Below are 27403 nucleotides of genomic sequence, written 5' to 3' on the forward strand. Positions count from 1 at the left end.
CTAATTTTATAACACTGTGATTACTTAAAAGTGGGAAGACACCACTCTCTTGAGGATTTCTCATGCATGAGTTAGAATTGCAGTGTTAGAGCTGAGTATGTGGTGATGATGGTCAGACAGTTAATTACTATTTGGCTTAAGAAAAGCCATTATACACCACTATGTTTAAAATAAGTAACTAATAAGGACCTACTGGGAACTCTACAGGGAGCTCTACTCAATATTCTGTAAAAACCTTTATGGGAAAGAATCTAAAAAAGAACTGGATAGATGTGTAACTGATTTACTTTGCTGTACACCAGAAACTAACACAACATTGTAAATAAAATATACTCTAATGCAAATTTGAAAAAAGAAAAGCTGTTGTCCATACACAGCAACAAGAGAAAAACAAGTATTAAATAAATGAGGCTACGAATATTTTGGAGTACTTCTAAAAAATCACTAAGATAAATAATAAAGATAAAGCAGGCTTTCAATCAAAGTAAACTGATTCTAAGTAACAAAGGAAGAGTTCAACTCTCTTTTCACTAGTTAATTTTTAAGCCTTCATTAATAACTTTCTATGGATGGTACTGATGTTTCTTTAAAAGCTCACAATAAAACAATTCAATATGTGGCAAAATTAAAAACTGAGAAGTACTCCACATATCATGGGGAAGGAATAAGATAATACCAGTGGATAGAGCAATTTTAGACTTATGGACATTTTCACTTTCCTTGAATGATTCTGAACGTCTATGACTTTAAAGTTTTGCTTAAGCATCAACGTGAATCCTTTAACAGCAAGGCTGGCACATGTGGACAAATCATCTAAAAATAGTAAGGGATATTTCTATGTATCAATCCTTTAGCATTCACATTTCAGTGAAGCTTCGGTACCTTCATTAGGAGTCTAAAGAAATGCAAACATTTTACATTTATTTACATCTTACTAGGTAAACTATACACCTTGGGGTTCAGAGGATTTGAGAGCTCACAAACATCAAGGGGTATACTGTTTAACTATATAAGCAATGGATTGGTATTTTATTTTTGTTTTCTGAAAGGAAGATCAATTGCCCTGGGAAAAGAAAGAGCAAGGTACACAATTATGAATCACTCTATTCTATCCCTTCTCATACACTGACCCGAATACAGCTATTGAGCAGTAAGAGAAATTGTGTGGATGATATAAAAAGAAAACAAATCTACCCCCTCAAAAAAAACAAAAACAAAAACAAAAACCCACCACCTTTCTGTCCAGAACCTGTGTTTCCATCCTGATGCAGACCTTATTCATTATTTGGCAAAACCATTCTGATAGGAGTACTTCCTGCTTTCTCTCCACAAAGTCATTTGTTGTAACAGTGAGCTAATGAGCAGTCTTTGCCTTGTTCCCTTTCCATCTGCATCTACTAAGGACATCCTTAAATCCTTGTGTCACTGACATCAAAATGAAACTCTCCACCCCCTCCCTAGAGTTGCTGGTCACTTTACCTGTGAAAGAATGTTGGTGCACTGCTGCAACAAAGAAACTGGAGGATTGCCGATACTGGTAGCAAGCTGAACCCTGAGCAACTGTTCTTTCTGGGTAGCGTTTTCTTGCAAAGCATGGGCAAGGGCCACGGCAGCACACCAGTTTGAAAGCGAATCAGTAGAAAATAAACCTCCGCATAACAACTGACCAGCTGAGACCGTATTGCCTGTTGCTACAAAGGTGGCAGGTAGATAACAATAAGGAGAAAATGAATTATGTTGTTTCCTAACACACAAAAATAGTATGAAATAATACCTAAAAATGTGTTAATTAGCAGTATTAGGTAACACTTTCAAAAGTTTGTTTTTACAAAATAAAATTTAAAAGATGACAAGAAAGTATCTTGAAAGGAAAGTAGCAAAACAAAGAAATATTAGAACACTTCAGGCATCAAACTAATAATGGTATATTCCAGAAATTATGACCTTAATTAAAAACTACACTTCTAAAACAAATTGAGAGGAAATGTTATATTTTAAACATCACATTACATACTAATATTTTACAATTTAAATATCTGCTACACATTTATTTTTTACTATTAAAAGATAATTATTTATTTTAAAAATTAGAATTAAATTATTTACCATCAATAGTGGAAGGCAGAAGTGTTGACACAATTTCTCCTTGTCCTTTCTGATTTTTATATAAGAAACACTGGAAACAGTAGAGAACAGCACAGCGTAATACAAATGGCTGCCTTTCATTAACCATGGACATGAGAAGTACTACGATGGCTGGTCTGTCGCATTTAAAAAGAAAAGAACAAAAAGAAATATTGCAGTCTACGTACATAAATCAACAGCTAGTCATTTTTGTTGACTGAAAAGCCACAGCCAGAAAACCAGCAAGTTAACTATTTTCATCTCCATTTTACAGAAAAGATATCTGCAGTTGAGAGAAATGAAGTGATCTACTTGCTAAGGCACATACCTAGGAATTAATACCCAAGTACAAATACATAGGTTCTGAAGACTGGAAACTCTTAAAATACCAACATATTTATCTTGTCAGATAACTTCTTGTTTCAAAACACAGGACTGAACTCCTTAAAAGGATAAGACGTGCAGACAAGATATACTAAATCGTCTGCGGGACCTCAGCATTTCTCTTTTCCTACCTTGGTGGGTTTGAAGGTGCGTTTACAGAAGCAAAGTAGTCTTGGTTTACTTGGCAGCCTCGAATAACTTCAGATACAGTATTAATGGTCTGTAATGAACATGAGTGGGGAAGATAATTTAGAGAAAGTGAGTTGAAGGAAAAACCCTGTTTTTAAAAGAAGAAAATATTATATTCTTTTGCTTTTTGCTTTTAAGCAACAAAACTTAGATAACAAAAATGTCAGTTACAGCATTGTAATCTTGTAACACTTTTGTGAGATTATATTTTAAAACGCTAAGCGCCTCCAACTAAAAGTAAACTTGACCACATACATTTAAAATCTCAAACTAAAATTAATAATATCCTCTAAGAGAGAGAATCTATTTCTACAAAGCAAGAAAAAGTTTGCTTAAAAATAAAATCAGAGAACAAATTTAAAATGTAACAAATTACAAATTCAATTTAAAGATGAGGCTGAAAAAAACCTCTAAGTAAACAGAATAAAAAGACACTGGGTCCAGAAAATCCAATAATCTATGAATAGAGTTCAAGACACAGAAAAGAGGAAATTGTCAAAGAACACATAAAACTTCCTCAGAACTGAAGTACTTATGTCTCTAGTTTGAAAGGGCCCGATGAGTACTAAAATTTAGTGGGGTTGAGGGGTAGAGTCTGTAATATAGCACATCATCAGTGAATTTCAGAAACAAACCAGAAAGAAAGATTCTAGAGAAAGAAAGTAGGTTAACAAAAAGACTCAAAATGGCTTCAGACTTCTTAGTAGCAACACTGGAATAATGTTCTGAAAGTTGAGCGTTAATGATTTCCAATTCTGAATTCCATACCTAACCAAACACTAGATTAACTCTGAAGGTGGAGGAATGACATGAAAAAGCTAAAACCAAATTATCTTGCCATTCACCCCCTTTCAGGAAGTTAAGTAAAATAAGATAATGAACCAAGGGGTGGTAGAAAAAGACAAAGAATCTAGATAACCAAGGAATCTCCTGGTGGCTCAGACGGAAAAGAATCCACCTACAATGAGGGAGACCTGGGTTTGATCCCTGGGTTGGGAAGATCCCCTGGAGGAGGGCACGGCAACCCATTCCAGTATTCTTGCCTGGAGATTCCCAATGGACAGAGGAGTCTGGTGGGCTACAGACCATGCAGTCGCAAAGAGTTGGACTCGACTGAGCGACTAAACATGGCAAAAAGATAAGAGTGAATCAACATCCCAGGATAGGGACTTCCCTGGTGGTCCAGGAGCTAAGACATAATTAATGTTCCCAATGAAGGGGGCCCAGGTTGAATCCCTGGTCAGAGAATTAGATTCCACATGCCACACACCATGAAGATGCAAATAAATAAATAAAAGGCAAGCCCCAGGATAAGAGCTGTGTGACAGAAGAGGAGGATAAGCAGCCCATATTGGAGCAGGAGGATAGAGGACTTCCAGAAGGTCTGAAGCGGGGAACGTACTGTTAAGCACATGACAGTGTTAATGTGCATAGATAGATAGAAAATCAGTAAAATGAAAAAGAATATTATTATAACTCAGGAAAGAAAAAAAGTTTATGAAAAAAAAAGAGTGTGGGGCTCTGTTTGGCTTAGCAAGAAACAGTATTGGAATAGTGACAAAACTATAAATTCTGACGATCAGTTTAAAAATAAATCACTGGGGTGACAGGAGGAAGTAAAGTGGGAGGGTTATATAGGGGGAAGTGAGGCTTAGATAGGAAGGAGGGAGTCCAAAGATAGTTTTTCCTATACAACTTTCACTATTATCTTTACTTTTAATGTACATGTGTTAATTTGAGAAAAGAAATTTAAATAAACATTTCTTTTCTTCAAACTAACTTCTTTTTCTTATAGGCAGGAAACAGAAAATGCGATATGTCAAAGAAAAAGAATTTATTATTCTACAAATAAGACTCAAGTCTGACCTGACTAAGTCATACTGTTCTCAAAATTAAAAATATAAATCATTACTGTGCACTTCTGTTGAATATAATAAAATTAACAAGAAATCTTCTAAACATTAAAATTATTTATGCGCTATTAAACTTTCAGAATGAATACACCTTTTGGAATTGCTACTGTCTTCATTGTGCTAATTATATTTTATAGTGTCAATAAGGAATTTAATAGACAAGAATGGTTAGCAACTGCTGTTTTTCATTCGGCTGATATCTAATTCTTCCTAGGCTTCCTGATCCCAGCTTCCACAGAGTGGCCATCACTTGGTTTACCTCAGTCAGGATATCAGCAGGAACTCCAGTGGCCATTAGGATAGTGCAAAGCTGCTGCAGTAAGCCACACTGGAACATAGCTTTTTGGCAGCTACTGGTAGCACCAGGAGGGTTGTTGGGAGATACTAGTACCCGAACAAGCTGCGAAAGAAAGAGAACACAACATCTGTCTTTTAGAGATTTGGAAAGTCTTGAGACAAATTTGATCTATATGAATAGAAAACCTGTGTAATGGATTCCCCGAACTGCTCAGCCAGATCTATAGAATGCAATGCTTTGACAGCATTTTACTCACTTCTTTCAAAACTGGTGTGAAAGTGTTAGTCACTCAGTCTTGTCTGACTCTTTGCCACCCCATGGACTGCCGCCTGCCAGGCTCCTATATCTGTGAAATTCTCCAGGCAAGAATACTAGAGTGGGTTGCTATTACCTTCTCCAGGGAATCTTCCTGATCCAGGGATCAAACCTAGGTCTTCCGCACTGCAGATTCTTTACTGTCTGAGCCATCTCCTCTCAACCCTGTCACTACTTAATCGACTGAGTTTTTGTAATATCCTTTGCTTTCATTTCCTCCTCAAGGGGATCTTCCCAACTCAGGGACTGAACCCACATCTCCTGCATCTCTTGCACTGGCAAGCGGATTCTTTACCACTGCGTCACCTGGGAAGCCCCATCAAAGCCCTAGATGGCATCTTTTCCCAAGAGGAAGCTGTTTTATCCGCATTGAAAATCTGTCGCTTTGTGTAGCCACCTTCATTAACTTGCTGCAGCTTCCACATCAGCACTTGTTTCACCTGTGTTAATACTTCTATGTTACGAAGAAGATGGCTTCTTTCCTTAAACCTCATGAACCAACTTCTGCTAGATTCAAGCTTTTCTTCTGCAGCTTCCTTACCTTTCTCAACCTTCATGGAATTGAAGAGAGTTATGGCTTTTTTCGAGAGTAGGCTCTGGCTTAAGGGAATGTTATGACTGGTTTGATCATCTTATCCAGGCCACTAAAGTTTTCTCCACATTAGCAATAAGGCTGCTTCAGCTTCTCATCACTCATGTATTCACTATTCTTTCCTTCAATAACTCTTCCTCTGGATTTACAATTTGGCTAACTGGTACAACAGGCCTAGGTTTCAGCCTATCTTCCCTTTCAATATGTCTTCCTTACTCAGCTTCATCATTTCTAGCTTCTGATTTAGAGTGAGAGACATGTGACTCTTCTTTCTCTTGAACACTTAGAGGCCACTTACAGGCCACTGTAAGGTTATTGACTGGTCTAATTTCAACACTTATGTCACAGCAGATAGGGAGACCCGAGGAGAGGGAGACAGGGAACGGTCAGTTAGAGGAACCGTCACACACACACATTTATCGATTAAGTTGTCCATTTTACATGGGCGTGCTTCGTGGTGCCACAGAACAATTACAACACTTACAGCAAAGACCGCTGATCACAGATCACCATAACAAATAATAATGAAAAGGTTTGAAATACTGTGAGAATTACCAAAATGTGACACAGAGACATGAAGTGAGCAAGCGCTGGTGAACAAAAGATGACAGACTTGCTTGACATAGGGATGCCATAAACCTTCAATTTGTAAAAAGTGCAATTATCTGCAAAGCACACTAAAGTGAAGCACAGTAAACTGAGAATATACCTGTATTTAAAGCAAGCACCAAATTATGTGTCATTTTTCCCATAAATATTTCTATATGCCTCAGATAAAAAGATTTTAAAAATATAAACATCATGCCACTATTATACCTAACAAAATCAACAATAATTCCTTAAGTAAGTAAGTAAGTGTTAGTCGCTCAGTCATGCCCAACTCTTTGCGATCTTATGGACTGCAGCCCACCAGGCTCCTCTGTCCATGAGGTTTTCCAGGCAAGGATATTGGAGTGGGTTGTCATTTCCTTCTCCAAGGGAATCTTCCCAGCCCAGGGATCGAACCCAGGTCTCCTGCACTGCAGGCAGATTCTTTACCAACTGAGCTATGAGGGAAACCCAGTATTCCTTAACGTCATCTCACAGCAGCTGGGTATCTTAACTGATGACATAAACAAACACATTCCTAGATAACAAAGAAGTGGGAGGGATGGCTGAAGAAAGAGATTACTTATAACATAAGAAAATAAGTGAAGAACCAATAGTAATATTCAAATACGTTACAAATATGCAAAATATCACAATGAATTGATTTATATTTTCCCAGAGGGAAAAACCAGGGGAAGTTTGTAGATGTTATTTCCAGGCAGATTTTGACTCATTATATAGATTAAGCTTTTCATAAATAGAACTATCCAACAACAAAAAGGAGTCTTTCAAAACTCAAAAATGAGTTTTCTGAGAGTTAATGACAGTATCGGTCCAAAAAATGGAATAGAAGGAATTCCTACAGGTACAAATAGTCATGAAATTATCACTCCAGGAAAAAATTTAAATGTTTCACAACTAAAAAATTTTCAAAAATATGCTCTCTTCCAATTTAATTTGCGAAATTTAAATGAACAATCCTCAAGTGGATCAATTTCAATTTTTAGTGGCTTAGAATTCTATCATAATTATAACTGGGATGATGAATAATTCCAGTTAGGACATATATACCCAAAAGGATGGTTTGTCACTATTTACAATGCATTTTCATTTGTTATATAACCGAGAACTTGAAATATAAGCAATCCTAAATATAAGCAATAAAGCTATCAAGAAAGAGTTTTCTAACAGTTTGAAAAGCATAAGATAATCTATGGCCTGTGAAGCTATGAAATACATCAACTACTCCGTCTTTGAATTGAGAATACATTACAGTGAGTTAAACTCAGTTTATTTTGAAGTTTATGTTCTTCAATAACTACTATCTAGTTTATTCACTTTCTAGAAGAATACTTAAAGAACTAACTTCTATATAGAACTAGAATACTGTTTTTCTGTTTATATGCAGCATTCTATTCTAAATTTTTTTTTTGGTAAAATAGTGCTTTCCTTTTTAACAAGCGACTTTCTTGTTAACAACTACTTTTTGCAAAAGTTAATTCTTTAGGTAGTACCCTAAGCTATAAAACATGAGTAAGCTCCTCAAGCAGTTTAGATTTTCACTCTGGAAGGAAATATATATGTAACTGGTACATCATGAGAACCTGTCATTTTCTCTAATCACATTTTGAAAATCATTTTTCTAGAGGAATTTCCTTTGTTAAGAAAGCAGTGTTGAGCAAAGATATCAAGTTTACCACTGGGACACTATTTCTGAAACATTAAAAACTAATAGCCTTGAAATGTGTGATACTGACATGTAAAAATAGAAACAATGAAGTTGGGAATATAAATAGATTCTGCCCATGTTCTCCTGTAAAATATTTCCCTAACAGTTTTTAAGGCATATTTTAAACTAAATATACTTTATTATCCAAACTGGGACACTTCTGAAGTAAAAGAGGACACGATTAGTAATTACAAAATGAATACTGACCTGGTAAACTGGGGCATATGGTCACCCTAATTATCAATCAACCCTATGTGGGAAACTCCCAGAGAAGGCAACAATATGCAGATTCTAATCATCAGTCTGATTAACCACCTAGTTTTGAGGAATACAACTTTAATAACATAGGGACATTCAAAGATCCACAAGAATCACTAGAGAGTAAGTTAGGAAACGGGTGTAAACTTAAGGGTTTGGAGAAGGGTAATTCAATAATGGGATAAATAAGTAAAATACTTCAAAAATGTCATAATTATCTGATACAGAATTCATTTGGGATCCTACTGTCTTCACTTTTACTATCCATCACCACCAAGCTTTCACCACAGAGCTTAAATGAAATTACAAGTGACTTGTTAATTTAATTTGCAGTAAAAGTAAAACTCAAGACTATTAATCTTTGAGGGTAGGGACATCATCATCCAATTCCAAGCATCCAGTGTCTGGCTCTCAGTAAATGTTTATTGAATGAATTTCTATGCTGAACTTAATGTTCTGAATGCTAAAATTTATGATATTAGAACCTTAAATGAAGAAAGTAGATTTAAAAAATTCAACAAGCTAACTTACTATTTTCTAATGCAAAACCTATCAGGAAACTGTATGCTTGGATATGCTTTAAAATAACCCAACAGGGCAAGAGAGGGGAATAAAAGATGAAACAATATTGTCAGATGTTAACAGTTATTGAAACAAAGCGTATGTGTGGGAGGGAGGGAATCTCTATCTCTAAATATAACTGTAAATCTCCATATCAGAACGTTCTTACTTTTTTTTTAAAGCCCACCTGAAACCAATTCAACATCCTGGATTGACCAAATGCAAGCCATTTTTTTTTTCTTTGAAAGGATTGTTGTCAAAATTATCACATTTATGTCTGAGGACAGTGTACCTGTAGCATTAGGTGCAGATTAGTCACTTTCTGGGCGGACCAGCCAGAATTTTCATCTCCAACTTCAAACCAAGGTTTCATACGCTGAATATATGAGCCTTCTTTAAAAAAATTTTGATTGGAATTGTTGTTTTTTAACAAGTTTTGGAGCAGAATCAGACAATCTTCCACTACGATACCTGGGGAAAGAATGTAAAAAACGGGAATGTGAAGGCTGATAGAACCTGAAGGAAAATTCAACCCCCAAACATTTTAAAAACAAAAATCTCCCTGTGCAGCATCTCCTCAGCATGCACGGCAGTGAGCCTGCTCTCCCTCAGGTCCCCCAGGGATCTCTTGGCTTTTCTTTTTGACTAGCCACTCATCTCAGTAACTCACACTGTTTCTTCACATTCAGCTTACACGTCATTTCTTCAGGGATGATTAGTGAGATCCAATGACTGGATTAGGATCACCAGCTACATGCTCTCAGAGTAGCCTGCTCCTTTCATTAGTATGTAGCATCTGTCTTCTCCACTAGATTATAATTCATGAAGACAGGAATTTGTGAATGTCCTACTCATCTCTGTATCCTCAGTAGATACACAGATAAAATATCAGACATATACAAGGTAAGGTGAAAGTGAAAAGTTGCTCAGTCAGCGTCTGACTCTTTGCGACCCCATGGACTATATCGTCCATGGAATTCTCCAGGCCAGAATAGTGGAGTGGGTAACCTTTCCCTTCTCCAGGGGATCTTCCCAACCCAGGATTGAACCCAGGTCTCCCTCATTGCAGGTGGGTTCTGTACCAGCTGAGCCACAGAGGAAGCCCCATATACAAGGTAGGTCACTACTAAATATTTGTTAAATGAATCAGTCATTGTAATCTCTAAGAAGCACTTGACATTGTTGTCGCAATGTCTCTTCCTTGAAACTTCCTCCTCTCTTGGTTTCTAAAACACTAATGACTCCCTCCCTGGTTTTCCTTACAGATGTCTGGTCACTCCTCAAGCTTCCTAGGAAAAAGAGCTCTGTTTCCTCTGAAAACCCTATGGTGAAGAGTGGATGCTCATAGTGAGTAGGTTCTTCTGTGTATATACCCACACTTTTGCACCTACTAGCTGAGCTGCATGATTATAAGAATTAATTGCTTTTTAAAAATTAAGACTATTTTTTCAGAGCACCTTCAGGTTTACAGAAAATCTGAGCAACAAATATAGGGAACTCCTACATACTCTCTCCCTGCCAGGGTCCACTGCTCTTACTATTTAGCATTAGCGTGAGGTACTGTTCATCATTTGTTAGACTGATGAATGAATACTGATACATTATTAACTCATGGTCATAGTTTACATTAGGGCTCATTCTTTGTAAGTTCTATAGGTTTCAACATATGTATTAATTTTATGTACCCACCATTACAGTATCACACAGAATAGGTTCACTGCTCTAAAAATCCTGTGATCCACCTATTCACTCCTCTTTCTTTTCTTCAAGGCTCACTCCTGATAAAAACTCTCAGCAAAAATCAGAGTTAAAGGTGAAACATCAACATTCTCATTAAAGTCAGCAATTATTCTAACACTGTATTAAAGATTCTAATAGGCTTCCCTGGTGGCTCAGATGGTAAAGAATCTGCCTGCAGTGCAGTTCGATCCTTGGGTCAGGAAGATTCTCTGGAGAATGAAACGGCAACCCACTCCATTCTTGCCTAGAGAATCCCAAGAAGAGAGGAACCTGGTAGGCTACAGTCAATGGGGTCACAAGAGTTGGATACCACTTAGCGACTAAACCACCACCAAAGATACTAGTCTGTGTGATGAGATAAAGAGGATAAGAAAACTGGTATAAGAAATGAAAGGAAGAAAAAAGGATTACATTATTTGTAGAAGATATCATATCTACACAGAAAGTCCAATGAGAACTGATGATTTAATAAGATAATTGGATACAAAATCAATATATAAAAAATCAAATAGTAACCAATTTGAAAATGTAATTAAAAAGAAAGATTTCATTCATATGTAACAAAAAGTATAAGACGCCTAGGAATGAATCTAATAAAAAAGGGTATACAACTTTTGTGTTTAAATTATAAACATAACTGAAAGAGATAAAAAGAAGGCTTGAATAGATTAAAAGATATACCTGGGTTCATGGAGAGAAAAAGTCAATGATGATTCTCCTTAATCTTAAATCTGTATATTTTCAATAAATATCCCAACTGGGATTTTCAGGTAACTTGACTAGCTATCAAGTTTCACTCAAATGAAGAATAAAGAAAACAGACAGTAAGACAGTTATGAAGAGGGCCAAGATAGGAAATTCTTTCAATATTCTAATAGGAGATTATTATGAAGCTTTAGTAATTAAGAAAGTATGGTTTTAGTGTAGAACTAGACAAACACCAATGGAATAGAACAGAGAACTCAGAAACAGACCTTCACATGTATGAAATTTGATCACAAATCTTATACCATCATTTAAAAGAAAATCCCAATTAATTAAATGCAAAAGACAAATTTTTAAAGCCTTTAGTACAAGAAAGTGATGGAAACTCTCCTTATGACCATGAGATAGAGACAGATTTCTTAAACAAAACCCATAAACTATAAAAAAATCTAACATGTCATTATATTAAAATTTTAAACTTTAATAGAAACACTATAAACAGACTAAGAGAGGATGGATAACTAAAACATGTATAATCAACAAATGATTAGTGTCTAGCATATATAAGAGCTTCCAAGTAATCAACTGGAAATGGAAAAATGATCTTACATAAAAATGGGCAAGAAGGTAATTCAGAGGGTTCAAGGATACACAAAAATAGACAGTGATTATACTAAGATCATGGCAATCAGTTCCACCACTTCATCGTGTATAAATGGGGAGAAAGCGGAAACAGTGAGGACTTTATTTTCTTGGGCTCCAAAATCACTGTAGACGGTGACTGCAGCCACAAAATTAAAAGATGTTTGCTTGGAAGAAAAGCTCTGACAAACCTAGACAGCATATTAAAGAGCAGAGACATCACTTTGCCGACAAAGCATATAGTCAAAGCTATGGTTTTCCCCGTAATCATGTACAGATGTGAGAGTTGGACCATAAAAAAGGCTGCGTGCCAAAGAATTGACGCTTTGAAACTGTGGTGCTAGAAAAGATTCTTGAAAGTCCCATGGACTGAAAGGTGATCAAACCAGTCAATTCTAAAGGAAATCAATCCTGAATATTCATTGGAAAAACTGAAGCTAAAGCTAAAGCTCCAATACTTTGGCCACCTGATACAAAGAGCTGACTCATAGGAAAAAACCCTGATGCTGGGAAAGACTGAGGGCAGAAGAAAAAAGGGTGACAGAGGACGAGATGGTTGGATGCACCAACTTAAAATCATGAAAACTTAAACATAAAAAGCTTAAAAACTTAAAAAACATGAGTCTAAGCAAACTCTGGGGTATAGGGAAAGACAGGAAGCCTGGCATGCTGCAGTCCATGAGGTCGCAGAGTCGGACATGACAGTGACTGAACAACAACATACCCATGAAAATATGCTTAATCTCATTATTAATTTAAGTAATGAAATAAAATCTCAGTAAGATAACTCTCTGTGCATTTGTGCTCAGTCCATGTCTGACTCTTTGCAACCCTGTGGACTATAGCCCACCAGGCTCCTCTATCTGTGGGATTTTCCAGGCAAGAATACTGGAGTGGGTTGCCACTTCCTTCTCCAGGGAATCTTCCTTACCCAGAGATTGAACCTGTGTCTCTCTGCATTACAGGTGGATTCTTTACTTGCTGAACCATTGGGGAAGCCGTTAAGTAACTCATCCAATCTTTTCTGCTTATCTAATTTTGTTTCATCTATATTCTAATGACTCAAATCTTTATCACCAATGTGGCCCTGCCCTCCAAATAAGTAAGGCTACTCTCAACCATGTTATCGCTGATTGCTCAGTCACTCAGTCGTGTCCGACTCTCTGCGACCCCATGGACTATAACCTACCAGATTCCTCTGTCCATGGGATTCTCCAGACAAGAATACTGGAGTGGGTTGCCATTTCCTTCTCCAGGGGATCTTCCCAACCCCAGGGATCGAACCCGGGTTGCTTGCATTGCAGGCAGACACTTTACTGTCTGAGCCACGAGAGGAGCCTCAACCATACTATGGTACTTGCTAACTCCAGTTCAGTGATGCAAATATACTAATTTTTGTCCTCTGACTCTGGTGCTAGGTTTTTTTGATCAATTTCTCACTAAAAATATCTAAAAAAAGCTGAACTAACAAAAAAGTCTAAGAGCAATGGAGTGAGAGTACAGCAGGCTAACACTGACAAGCAAATGGGTGTCTGCACAGCTAGACACGTATCAAAGTACCTTTGGGCTGGCAGCACATTTCTCCATTTTGATAAATCTAAACTTCTCATTTTGACAGTCTCATGGGACGGAAGGAAAATAAATCAAAGCCAAGGGTATACAAAAGGCAGGCAAGGAATCTAACAGAAAACTCTTCACCTAATAAACCAGAACCTCAAAAGGACATATCCCCAGGGGGCAAACAGTGAAAAGTTTACCAGTACTCAAAAAGATTGGCCTGGGTTTGCACTGCCTGAATAGTCCAGGAAATATCAAGCCTTCAATCTGGAATAAGGTGATCCCAGATAAATTGTAACCCCAGGGCTTGCCAGAGATGAACACATTTTCTATCCAAGAAATTACCTTTATCCTAGGATTCAAATTCCTGTAACTAATTCTCTTAAGTACGCCACACAACACAGTGAAAGAAAGCCATGTACACAAAAAACATTGTACCATGTGTAAAAACCAGTAGAGCAAAGTACCAGACCCACCAAGACTTCAAATACTAGGATTATCAGAGACTGTAAAATACCTGTTTCTTACACTTAAAGAAATGAAAAGATAAACTGAAAATATATGCAGAAAAAAGGAAGTTGTAAAAAGTTACTTAGCAAATTTTTCAAAGTACCAGACAGAATTTATAGAAAAGAAAAATGTAAAACTCAATGATACATGCAAAAGCTGATCAAATAAAGGTGAAGAGAGAATCACTGAAATAGGAAATAGATCAGAAGAAACAATCCAGAAGAAAATCTGTTAAGATAAAAAGAAAACACAGAAGAGAAAGCATGGTGATAAGGGGAGAATCTAGTCAGATGACAGAACTGACTCTGAGTTTAGGAAGATCTGAAAAAACGTGACAAAGCAGTATTCGAAGACATATAGCTGAGATTTCCAGAAATGAAGAAAGACACCAACAGATTCTCACAGCCTAAGAAATATTAAGCAGGATAAATAAAAAGAAATCCATACTCAAAAAACCACAGAGGAAGAAAGAAAGAATTCATCCACCCTCCCTCAGGAAAGCCTCTATCAACATCTAACAAAACAACAAAAAAAGGCATATGTCCTCCTTTCTCCATTCCTGAGAAGTTAAGAATTCAAAGAGAGCAAAAGGGACCTTCTCAAATAAATCTCTTCATACTATACCTCCATCACTGTTCCCCTCCTCTGTAATAATGTCCAGTAGTCTCTCAAAAGCATTTTCAAAAGCAACAATTTTCTGGATTGCTCCATTGCTTCTTGTTAGAGCCTGCAGTAGTAAGACGCCCTTATGGAGGAAGAAAGATAATGTTAAGTGGAATACAACTTTTTTTAAGACATTTAAAGATTACTTTAAAAATCACAGAGATTTAGAAGTGGCAGGAAGTTTACAAGCCCAACTCCTTTGCTTTACAGGTGGGGGAAAAAAGGATAGAGAAGGTGAGCAATTTGCCTCCCTAAGCTGTACAGATTTCAAAAGACAGACCCCTGACTAGAATCCATGTCCAGCAATTCCTAATTCAGTTTTTTTCCCATTCAATACAAATATACAATTCTTGCACATTCATCAGTCATTACATAGCTTTCACTGTGGTCTAAGAGAGCTGAAAGTGATTGTATCTATCTCAGTAATGCCTCTGTATGTACTTCACAATAGTAACAATAAGAAATTGTGAAATCAATAATATAAGCCAATAAACACCACCACATTCTAGCAGGGCAAGTTCAACTATTCTTGTAATTATTCAGCCTGCAAATTCTCCAGATTTAATTCTAAAAGTTGACAGCTGGAAAAAAAAAAGGAAGGAAGGAAGAGAATTCATGTCTCATAAATAGCATGTCTAGTACAAAACAATTCTCTGTAGTCTTTGCTTCCGATTTTTAGTTTTACTCAGTTCCTATTGAGCCAGATTTAGTTTACATATCTGCAACCACTTAATCATTCAGGAAACACTCACTGTTAACCATTTCTGCTTACTTCACTATCAAACAAGAATTTTACAAGCTCACAGTGAGTCTAACAATATCATAATGGTCAAAGAGACAGAAAATATTTAATGAAAAAAGAAGATATTACTTAGAGGAAGAGGAATAGCAACTAGGTAATTCAAAAGTGCCTAAGAGGCCAATCAGCTGTTGGCTGTCCATGCAAGGCAGATCAGTATTCACACAAGACAAAAACTACCCACAGCCTTACTGCACTTGTCCTACTCATCTTTCTGACTGTCCACTCTCAACATTAACACGAGAGAGAAAGCCAAAGTGGTTACGTCTAATTCTCCTACTTAATGAGTTTAACTGCTCACAAAGGAGGAAGAAATACAGTGGAAGAACAGTAAGGCTATGAATTAGATACACTGGGTTTTTTAAAGTTCTGGTTACTGCTTGTACAACTTGAAGCAAATTACATAAATTCTGTATGTAATTTATATAATGTAAGTCTCAGTACACCCACGTGTAAAACGAGGATGGTGTCTTTGTCAGAGGGTTTTTATGAGGACTAAAGGAAATAAAATAGCCCCCACAGAGCCCAAGTTTTCACTGCATATCAGTTTCTTTTACCTATTATGAAAGGTATTCCTCTATTCAAACATATCCAAGAAAATGCTATTGAAAATGAAAGTATACACTCATTGGTCATTGAAAGTATGTGGGCACCAATTCCTGACTTTAAAAACTAGCAATTAAAGGGATTTACTGATTTATCCTTCCTTTCAGGGTAATAAAATCCACTGTCCCATGAAGTAAACTTCCTCTTTGAGGAAGATTACAGCTGAATAAATGTAAAAGAATGACAAGTTCTAGAAATCATCATTTTGAAACTCTTAACAAAATAACTGATTCAGGCAATGTTCATTAATGAATGATAGGCTATAATGGATGAGAGGATCCATGAAGGGATCTGAATGTCATCACCTGAATCAAATCCACTAAGCATAAAAGTGAGACAGCCAGGTATTTCATTTCCTAATGTGTTGCAAACTGCATCACCCAGGGAACATCAAAGCAAAGAGGTGAACCAAAACCTAATCAAGGCCTTTAGAAAAGTAACTGACATTAACAATCAAAAATAATGAGAGAACCTTGTCCGGATCCTGATTTGGAAACCAACTGTGAAGGATATTTATGAGACAACTGGGAAATCTGAGTACAGAATAGTTATCTTATTTAAACTGAGGGTTAAGACAAACTTGTTATCTCATTAAATGTGATAATGGCATTGTAGTTATATAAGGAAATAAATACACACTACATGTATACTAAAGTATGCAGTAGTTAAACTGTACAGAAATAGTGAAATCAGATAGGTTGATTCCTTTTAAGTATTCCAGTTAAAAATAAAGGAGAAGAAACAAATTTTAAAAAATAAAGAATGGTGAGGGGAGGGGTAGATGAAGAGAGAATAATAAAATCTTGAAAATTAAGGGGTTTGGGGATGGGTTTGTCTGTTTTCTCTACTTTTGTGTGTGCTTACATTTCTCATAATAATAAACTAAAGAATGCAATTATAGACTATCACTTAGAAGTGAGCTGGTACCTAGAGTTTTCTCAAGCTTTCTCACTAATTTTTAAGCACTAACTTGAATAAATTTATTTCAGTGCACCTATGATAAATGACCAACTAATTCTCTAAACCCAGATCAAAATCAATTTTTCAAATATAGAACAGAGACTAAAAATCTTTACCAATAGGCTTCCCTGAGAGATTTAGTTATGTTGGTAACTATCACTGAATGCAATGAGAAATATTAAAAAGAAAGAAAAGAAGGAAATAAAAGTTTTAAAAGAAGGATAAGAAAGAAAAAAATACAAAAGAGCGAGGGGAAGCAGTGTATTATTCTAGGCAGTCACAGAAAGCCACTAGTGATCTCCAGGGGTGTCTGTTAGTTTCTTCTGATTGCTGTATGGTATATTATGCTGTTTTTTACATAATGCTCAATAGTAAGTATGCACAAAAAATTCAAATGAATTTGTTTTTATTTTTTTCATTTATTTTTATTAGTTGGAGGCTAATTACTTTATAATATTGTAGTGGTTTTTGCCATACATTGACATGAATCAGCCATAGATTTACATGTGTTCCCCATCCTGAACCCCCCTCCCACCTCCCTCCCCATCCCATCCCTCTGGGTCATCCCAGTGCACCAGCCCTGAGCACCTGTCTCCTGCATCCAACCTGGACTGGTGATCTGTTTCACACTTGATAATATACATGTTTCGATGTTATTCTCTCAGATCATCCCACCCTCACCTTCTCCCATAGAGTCCAAAAGTCTGTTCTATACATCTGTGTCTCTTTTTCTGTCTTGCATATAGGATTATCGTTAGCATCTTTCTAAATTCCATATATATGTGTTAGTATATTGTATTGGTGTTTATCTTTCTGGCTTACTTCACTCTGTATAATGGGCTCCAGTTTTATCCATCTCATTAGAACTGATTCAAATGTATTCTTTTTAATGGCTGAGTAATATTCCATTGTGTATATGTACCATAGCTTTCTAAACCAAAGGAAAGATGGCTGTAAAACTCCAAAATCTAATAAACATTATAGCAAAAAAATAACTTAATCCCTAATTATAAAATTAATGAAAACCAACATAAATAGATAATCATTTTATCTGTCTCAAATAAAGATAAGAAAAAAGGTTAGGAGCAGGAAAAAATAAAAACAGTAGATAGTTAAAAGAAGTGCTATATTTAAAAACCAAGATAATGCACTTATATACACACACCAAATTATATCTGAAAATGAAAATAAATGACAATAATACTAATAACAATATAGAAAGAATTTCTTTATTAATTAGTTTGTATGTATGTAATAATTCTTTATTAATTGGTATGTATCTTATTTGAACTGAGGACCAAGAAAGGAGTAGAACAACAAATTCAGGTTTAAGACACATAGTATTTTAGTGAAGAAAAGACACTCGAAACTCCTAATAGGTACACAATTCTTAAAAGAATATTAAGGAATAAAAAATTGTCCTCAGAAACCAATACATTTTAAAGCAATTTTCATCCAATTAAAAAATAAATTAAAAAGCCCTTCTCATGAGTTTCATTACTATATTATTTCATCACTTTTAATATTGCATTCACATATATACCACAAAGTTTTAAATACAAAACTAAAAATACTGTCTATGTGGATAAGAAGTCAAGAGCATTTCAGTTTTGTCTTTACTTTGCCATGAACCAGTTATGAGACCAAGAACAATCCAAATGGTATTTACTAGCACTTAAGATGAGGAAGGCACAAGGCCGGGTGCGACAAATAGATGAATAAGACGTCCCTAACAAAGAACAAGTCACAAGGCTTCTGTGCATCCTGGGTCTCTCAGTGTAAATATGGAGCCTTAATTAGCCTGATAAGATCTCCTAGCTCTAAAGTTTAATTTTAAAGATTTTTCCAACTGCCATCTAAAGTATTATGGTTTTGGTCGAGCTGTAGATAACAGAAAAAAATGGTCAAGCAGCAAACAGTATTGCATCAAAACAAAACAGTACTGGTCAATGTAAAATACTGAAATGTATATGCAAATATTAAAATAAATCAGAATGAAGAATTAACTCCAGAGCAAATCATGTGAGTTAAATAGAGATTACAAGGAAAATCCTTTGAAATATATTTAATCAATTAAGGGTGGAGAGTTCAAATGCAGCACTTTGTTAAATTTATGCAGTTCAGTGTCTAGGGATGTTTCCTGTACTCTCTCTGGAGGCAGTCTGGGATCAGTACAACCTTTCAGAAAAAATGGAAGAAATCCTAAACTTGTAGAAGGCATAAATTCGAATAGCAAAATAATTTGTCTAACCAAAATACTGAATAGGCAGAAAACAAAGAAATAATAGGGCCTTGTATATAACTTTAAAAGGTCTAAACCATTAACCCAATTATCCAAATCTAATTTCTTATAACTCTGAAAAAGGGTCAACAAAGATTTCATTTGCAAAGAGAGAATAAAAGTTGCATATTCTTAGGCTTTTTAAAAAAATTTAACTTACATCATTACGTATAACTTCCCTGGAATCTGCTAATAAGTCCATCAATCTTGAAACACCTAGAACACATAACCATGTGTAAAACACTGGCAGATCAAAAATACCAATAGTGATTCAAATTATGAACAATTTATTAACACATTTCAGTTATAAAAGTAATCCTTACTTTTATTTTCTTGTTATTTTTGTTTGTTTTGCTTTTTATGATCCTCACTTAAAAAAATTTTTTTTTGGCCTTGTCATGAGGCATGTGGGATCTTAGATCCCTGACCAGGGATAGAACCCACACCCCTTGCATTGGAAGTGCAGTGTCTTAACCACTAGACTGCCAGAGAAGTCCGTGATCCTTACTTTTAAATCAAAATAATATAAGGAAGCTGAGTCACTTACCCATGGGACTGACTAAAATAATTTGCTGCACCTGAGGCCCTAGTTGTTTTAAAAGAGAAGTAAGAAGCTTCACGCCAGGCCAGCGAACATGGAAATCAAACTCCTACAATATAAGAATTCAAAATATTTAACATTTGTAATTCGTATTTTCAAGGAAAACTTTTTTTTTTTCAATTAGTAGTATGGTACCAAAAACTATAAGCAAACAAACAAGAGTTTAGCAAACTTTAAAAAAGTAATTTAAGAAATAAAAAGAAAAGCTGTAAATGATCAAACTGATTAAACTGTTATTGACTAGATGTAGTTGTACTTTGTAAAAATGGAAATAAGCAGACAGTATTTGAAGAGACTATATAGGTCTTAAAACAAACATGTGAATCTCTTGCAATGATATAACAAATTTCACTATCTTAAGAAGAAACATATGTATTGCTTCCTCAATAACACCCAAAAGGGCAACAAAAGCAGCTTATCAGGATGACAAAAATAGCAAAGTTCTTTACTTACCTCCAATAAAGACAAGAGAAGAGTGACATTTTCTTGCTGCTTAATGAAAATTTCTGTAAACTGGCTTCCCAAATCCTCACTCTGTCTTGTGGAGTTTTCTTCTGTAATATTCAAAGATAAAGCATTTGAACATGATGCTTTATTATTTTAAAGTATCTGTTTTGCTGAAGAAGCTAAGCAGAAACGATGATTTTCTCGGAACAGTGTGGCTGGAAGTGGTATCACGATAATGCTGGAAGGACATATCCTTAAAATTACTTTCAGTGTCATTTAAAGGAATTTTTATTCTTTAAATGTTTATGGTATTCAAAGAAAATATATTTAGATCTCTGCATTTACTCAAGGTCATTTTTATGTTAAACTTCTAGTTAGAGTACAAGGTAACTTACAGGGGCGATGGAAATATTCTATCTCAAATGTGATACTGGATACTGGTTACGCTACTATATACATTTGCCCAAACACACAGGACTATACAACCCCTAAGGATAAATTTTAATGTATGTAGATTATACCCCAAAATCCCCTCCCCGCAAAAGATTACTTAACACATAGTCCTTGCTGACTCTTAGTCTCTTAGTGTTACTGAGTTAAATAATTTAATTCTAAAGTTAAACCAATCATCTAAAGATTATTCAGTACCTTTTCCAAAAAAATTAACATATACATCCTATAAAGTTATTTGGCAGTAAAACCAGAGTTTGTATGTAATTTTTCATTCAGTTTTTAAAAGATTTTATATTTGTCCTTAAGATTTAATTCTTTATCCGTTGTTTCAACGTACTTTGTCAAAAAAAATATAAAGGGTCACTAAAAACTGAAGCAACAATTGCCAAAACAAATTAGCATTTAAAATCTGCCTACACTATAAATGCAATATAGAGATGGCAAATACACTACTCCCATCCCCTCACCTATTCCAGACACAGCTATTCCTTTTCCACATATTGCTCCAGGCAGTGACGATAAACAATGGAGTTGGCAGTCAAGATCAAACGTATTTACTGTCCCTCAAATTGTTTTTTTCTCAAATGTTAGGTTTTAATATTAATATACTTTAGAAATAGAAAAAACACAGCAGAGCAAAAAAGCAAGACAATCCTACACTGATAGTGATAATCTCATTTAATCATTTGAAGAGAAAAGAAAAGGAAGAGACCAAAGTAGAAAACAAAAGTTTCCATATTCTAAGTTATTAATATAACCTAATTTTCTAGCATATTGATTAATATGCTGGGCTTATCCTTCAGAAATCCTAAGAAATATTTCTTTCATCATCTTTTTTTTATCAGTAGAATTCACTGTTTCTGAACCTTAAAACTATATCACTTAACATATACTTTACTTTCAAAAGGACTAGTCTGGCTGTGCTAAGAAGATGCCAAGGGAAAGAGGGAAGTAACAGGCAGTTCAGTTAGGAGGCAATAATCAAGGTAAGCAGTGAAGGTGGCTTAGAGAGTGGTCATAATTCTTATGAAAATAGAATGAACAGGATTTGTTGGCATATTCCTTAGAGTAGTGTGAGAAGGGGAGAAAAATAAAAGGAAGAGTGATTCTAAGGTTTCAGCCTGAAGAAGTGGAAGGATGGCATTGCCACTTACTGAAGACTGCAAACACTGGAAGAAGAAAGCTGAGAATATATAGAGAGCCAGAGGTTTAGTTTTGAATACGTTAAGCTTGAGACACATAAAAACTTGAGTGGGGTTATCAACCAACTGGATAAACAAAAACATAACTGTCAGTGGATAGGTTTGGGTTGGACATATATATTAGAATGGTAAACATAAAAATGATATTTATAGTCATAAGACTGGATGATAAAGGGCATCTACAAAAAACATAGCTAACATCAAAACTTAATGGCAAAAGATCGAATGATTTTCACTTAAGATGAGGAAAAAGGCAAGAATATCCACTTTCACCAATCTAATCAACATCATACTGGAGTTCTTAGTGCCACAGGGCAGAAAAAGAATAAAAAGCTATGGGCTGAAAAGAAAGAAGTAAATTGTATTTACAGATGACATGCTTGTCTATGTAGAAAATCATATGGAATCTACAAAAAACCTATTAGAGAGTTTAGCAAAGTTTCTGAATAAAACGCCAATATACAAAATTAATGGCATTTCTATATACTGATGATAAAAAATTAGAAATTCAAATTTTAAACACAGCACCAATTAAGAGTGCCAGATAGTATTAAAGACTTAGGGGTAAATCTGATAAAAGATGTATAAAATCTATATACTTTAAAAACTCCAAAATGGTGATGAGAGAAATTAAGATTTAAATAATATACATACTGATTCCTGTACTATTACTGTTGTTATTTAGTTGCTAAGTCATGTCTGACTCTCTTGCAACCCCAGGGACTGTAGCCTACCAGGCTCCTCTGTCCATGGGATTTTCCAGGCAAGAACACTGGAATGGGCTGCCATTTCCTTCTACTGGGGGTCTTCCCAATTCAGCATCTCCTGCATTTGCAGGTGGATTCTTTATCAATAAGCCACCAGGGAAGAGCTTTTGTATTAGAAGGCTCAAAATTGTTAAATATCAGTTTACTCCCATATCAATCTGCAGATTTAATGGAATCCCAATCAAAATATCAATAAGCTTTTTTTAAGGTAGAAATTGACAAACTGGTTCTAAAATTGACATGGGAGTGTTAAGGACCAAAAAGAGCCAGGACAGTTTTGAAAAAGAACAAAGCTGGAGGACTTACACTGGTAAAGATTTACTATAAAGACAGAGTAACCAACAGGGGCTTCCCGGGTGGCGCAGTGGTAAAGAATCCACCTGCCAATACAGAAGACATAGAGATGCAAGTTAGACCCCCGGGTCAGGAAGATCCCCTGGAGTAGGAAAGGGCAGCCCACCCCAGTATTTTTGCTTGGCACATTCCATGGACAGAGGAGCCTGGCGGGCTACAGTCCAGGGGGCTGCAAAGAGCTGGACACGACTGAGCATGACATTCACAGTAACCAATACCATACCATGCAGGCAACATGAAAGACATGGAGACCAACAGACTAGTAAGTCTAGCAACGGACCCACTGGTTCACAGACCTAATCACAAGAGTTAAAAACTATAAAACTTTTAAAAGAAAATACAGGAGAAAATTTTAGTGATTTTAGGTTTGGTAAAGATTTCATAAATAGGAAACAAAAGGCCCAAATTATATAAGAAAAATAATCAATAGACTGGAATTAATGAAAATTAAAAATTTTGCTCTTCAAAATACAATGTTAGGAAAATAAAAAGGCAAATCAAAGACTGGGAGAAAGTATTTGTGAAACATATATCACAAGGACTTTTATCTAGAATATATACAGAACTCTTACAAACTGATGTATGAGAAGACAATCGAGTGAAAGAAAAAAAAAGAACAAGGGGTCTGAATAAACATGTCACCAAAGAAAGTAAAAGGGCTTCCCTGATAGCTCAGTTGGTAAAGAATCCACCTGCAATGCAGGAGACCCCAGTTCAATTCCTGGGTCGGGAAGATCCACTGGAGAAGGGATAGGCTACCCACTCCAGTATTCTTGGGCTTCCCTTGTGGCTCCGCTGGTGAAGAATCCGCCAACAATGTGGGTGACCTGGGTTGGATCTCTGGGTTGGGAAGATCCCCTGCAGAAGGGAAAGGCTACCCACTCCAGTATTCTGGCCTGGAGAATTCCACGGACTGTATAGTCCATAGGATTGCAAAGAGTTGGACACCACTGAGCAACTTTCACTTCACTTCACAGAAAGTATATGGGTAGCAAATAATCACATGAAAAACTGTCAATATAATTACTTATTATGAAAATATAAATTAAAACTACCATGAGGTACTGTTTCACATCCATCAGAGCAGCTAAAATTTAAAAAGATAGAAAGTACTGGACAGGATGTGGAGGAAATACACTGCCACTGGGAATGTTAAATGGTACAACTTCTTTGAAAAACAGTTTGGTTATTTCTTGTAAAGGTAAACATATACCTACTCTATCACTTAGCTAATCTATCCCAAAGTATTTACTCAAGAGAAATGAAAAGATATGTCCATAAAAAGATTTGTGCATAGAAGCTTCACGGGTAATAGCTAAAAACTTGTACAAACAATCTAAATCCTCACCAACAAGAGAAGGGATTAACATATTGTTATATATTCATACAATAGCAATAAAAAGAATTGAACTATTGATATACACTATGAATGAAACTCAAAATAATTATGCTGAGTAAAAGAAGCCAGACCAAAATAAACCAAAAAGAGAGTCTATATTGTATGATCTTATTTATATAAAAATCCCAGAAAAACACAAATAATCTATAGTAATCACAGATCTATGATTAAATGGGGCTAGGAGGAGGAACTGATTACAAACAAGCACAAAGAAACTTGGATATGTTCACTATTTTGGTGGTAGTGATGGTTTCATGGGTTTATACCTATGTCAAAACTCATCAAACTGTACATTTACACATTTATTATATTTCATTTATAATTCAATGAAGTTGTGTGTGAGGGGAAAAAATCTAATTGGAGACATCAAGTAAAGTATTTGAATATACATATATGGATATCAGTGGAGAGGTCTGGGTTGGACATATATATTTGGGAGGCAGGCATACAGACTGTACTTCAAGTCACAAGCCTAGATGAGACCACTGAAGGAAAAAGCAGAGAAGGAAAGAAATCCATGCCCTAGGACACTCCAATGTTAAGACTGGCGAGAAAAGAAAGAAAACAACAAAGCAGATGAAGAGCAGCCCAGTGAGACAGGAAGAAAATCAGGGAGAATGCATGAAGTGGTGTTTCAAGGAGAAAGGAGCAATTACCTGTCAAATACTATCTCTGAACTTAACATGACTGAGAAATAAAGTAGCACTGCTAACACACACAGAATTTGTTTATGAACAGAACGGCCAGGGTGTGTGGTGTAGTCAGATACTTTTCTGAAAGGCAGTAAAGTGAAAAGAAAGCTCACAAAGGTTTTAAATCAGATTGATTAAACCCATATTCATCCATTTAGTCATTATTTGGGCAAACAGCCCAACTGTATCAAGCTTCAGATTCCTTACTTGTAAAATGGGAACAGTTTTCTTTTACACAGGGTTTCCCTTAAGGATGTGAAGTGACTAAAACATCTAGCACAGTGTTTGGTGAATAGTAAGTGCTCAGTAATAGTAACAACAGCATGATCATCATCATCCCTAACACAGGCTTTCTCAACCTTGGCACTACTGACAATGATATTGTTGAGAGAGGCTCCCCAAGCACTGCAAGATGTTTAGCAGCATCCCGGGCCTTTACCCACAAGATGCCAATTGCAATTCATTATAGTTCCTCTAGATGGGACAACCACACGTGTCTCCAGACGCTGACAAATGTTCTTCAAGAGGCAGGAGGGGCCGAACTGCCCTTAAGAAGCACAGTCCTAAGATTTATAACACACTATATATCTACATGCATTGATATTATCAAGTTTTCTTTTTTTTGGTCAGTTTCTTGACCAGGCATCCAATCTGGGCCCTTGGCAGTGAAAGTGTGGAGTCCTAATCACTGGACCACCAGGGAATCCCCTCAAGTTTCAAAATTATACAGAACATAACAATCTTCTTTTAATGATTCAAGAAAATTTTCAGATTCTTATATGGTTACTATAAATGAGTATTACACCAAGATGCAAAAGATGTCTAAGAAAAAGTATAACCTATGATATTCCCAGAAACATGCTTATCTGTAAACAAATCCTGTCACTGATATTTTACCTTATATCTTTCTCATAAAAGTTGTATGCAATCTACTAAAATAAGTAGTTACTTGAGTTCATGATTGATTGGATGCCAAATAAACTTGCTGGATTTCTTTTTAACATTAGTAAACAATTAATTTTTTCCCCTTTTAGTTCAACTTTTTAGATTAATGGTGGCTTCAGAAGAATTGCCTAGGGAAGCAGTCATTATTTCCATTGAAATATTTCCATTATTTCAGTGAAAACAGGTAGAGGACGACATGAAGGGATGAAAAAACTACATTTGAAAGCTATCATCATGTTATTGCATAATTATTATGTCAAGGGTATTAAAGGGGCAAAGTCTTGATGCAACACAGGCCTAATAAGATCATAAGGAAATCTAATACTCAAACACAACTAGCATGAACTCAAGGGGCAATGTCTATCACTGATCTGCTTAAAAGATTTCCTGCTGTTCCTTTGGGAGCAGATAAAATCCTGTGCCCTGATTATTCACACATCTCTTCAAGTAAAATTCTGCATGGTACATTGTGATTTTTCAATACTCAAAGCTGAATCTACTTATGGAGTTGGAAAAAAACTGAGACTACGTAAGTAGCAGGAACTGCACTCCCTTTCCATTTTATTTGCAAGGTGATGTGATGATGGGAAGGGAGATAACAAAGAAACTTGGAAAGATATGAGAATCTGGAAGCTAATAAAACCTTTTGAAAATCTCCCTCTTTAGAATCAGCTATGAAAAAGAGCTCTGATTCCCACAGTATGGTAAATGCCCTTTATCCCACAAAATTTCACAAGGTTTGCTGGGCTAATGAGCCTATCTTGTTTTTAGCTACCCTGGAACCCTAACAAACCATGGCTATGTGGGGGATGGTACCAAGAACAAATACTTAGCCAAATTCTGTAGATAAAAAAGCAAAGAAAACTGTGCAAAAAGTGGCCCACATGTGTCAAGAGAAAAACTCTCCACATACATAGAAATGTATGTTGAAAAGGCAAATAGCTTAACTGTCTCCCCTTAGAACTGTTTCCTTCTAAGAGAGTATTAATACTATCACAGCATTGCAATGACCTAATTGGGATGCTTTGTAGGGTTATTTTACATTTGCATATTTTCATATTTATTACAAGAGAGCACACTTGGGTATATAAGAAATAATTATATAATTTATTTTAAAATGGTTTTTGTG

The 27403-nt window shown here is 35.8% G+C and overlaps 1 protein-coding gene across 2 annotated transcripts in view; it reads right to left on the reverse strand.

Moving 5' to 3' along the window:
• USO1 (USO1 vesicle transport factor) overlaps positions 1-27403 on the reverse strand; it is an 80628-nt gene that overhangs the window by 16838 nt on the left and 36387 nt on the right. For both annotated transcript variants that reach the window (XM_020904144.2, XM_020904142.2), the window contains exons 5-13: positions 20469-20569; positions 19962-20064; positions 19575-19630; positions 14730-14850; positions 9244-9422; positions 4870-5010; positions 2640-2728; positions 2107-2261; positions 1480-1691 (exon numbers count right to left, since the gene is read on the reverse strand). In XM_020904144.2, coding sequence (XP_020759803.1) covers positions 1480-1691; positions 2107-2261; positions 2640-2728; positions 4870-5010; positions 9244-9422; positions 14730-14850; positions 19575-19630; positions 19962-20064; positions 20469-20569 — 1157 coding nt within the window. The remainder of the gene's footprint in view (positions 1-1479; positions 1692-2106; positions 2262-2639; positions 2729-4869; positions 5011-9243; positions 9423-14729; positions 14851-19574; positions 19631-19961; positions 20065-20468; positions 20570-27403) is intronic.

This window comes from Odocoileus virginianus, chromosome 29 (assembly GCF_023699985.2).
Source record: "Odocoileus virginianus isolate 20LAN1187 ecotype Illinois chromosome 29, Ovbor_1.2, whole genome shotgun sequence".
Lineage (NCBI taxonomy): Eukaryota > Metazoa > Chordata > Mammalia > Artiodactyla > Cervidae > Odocoileus > Odocoileus virginianus.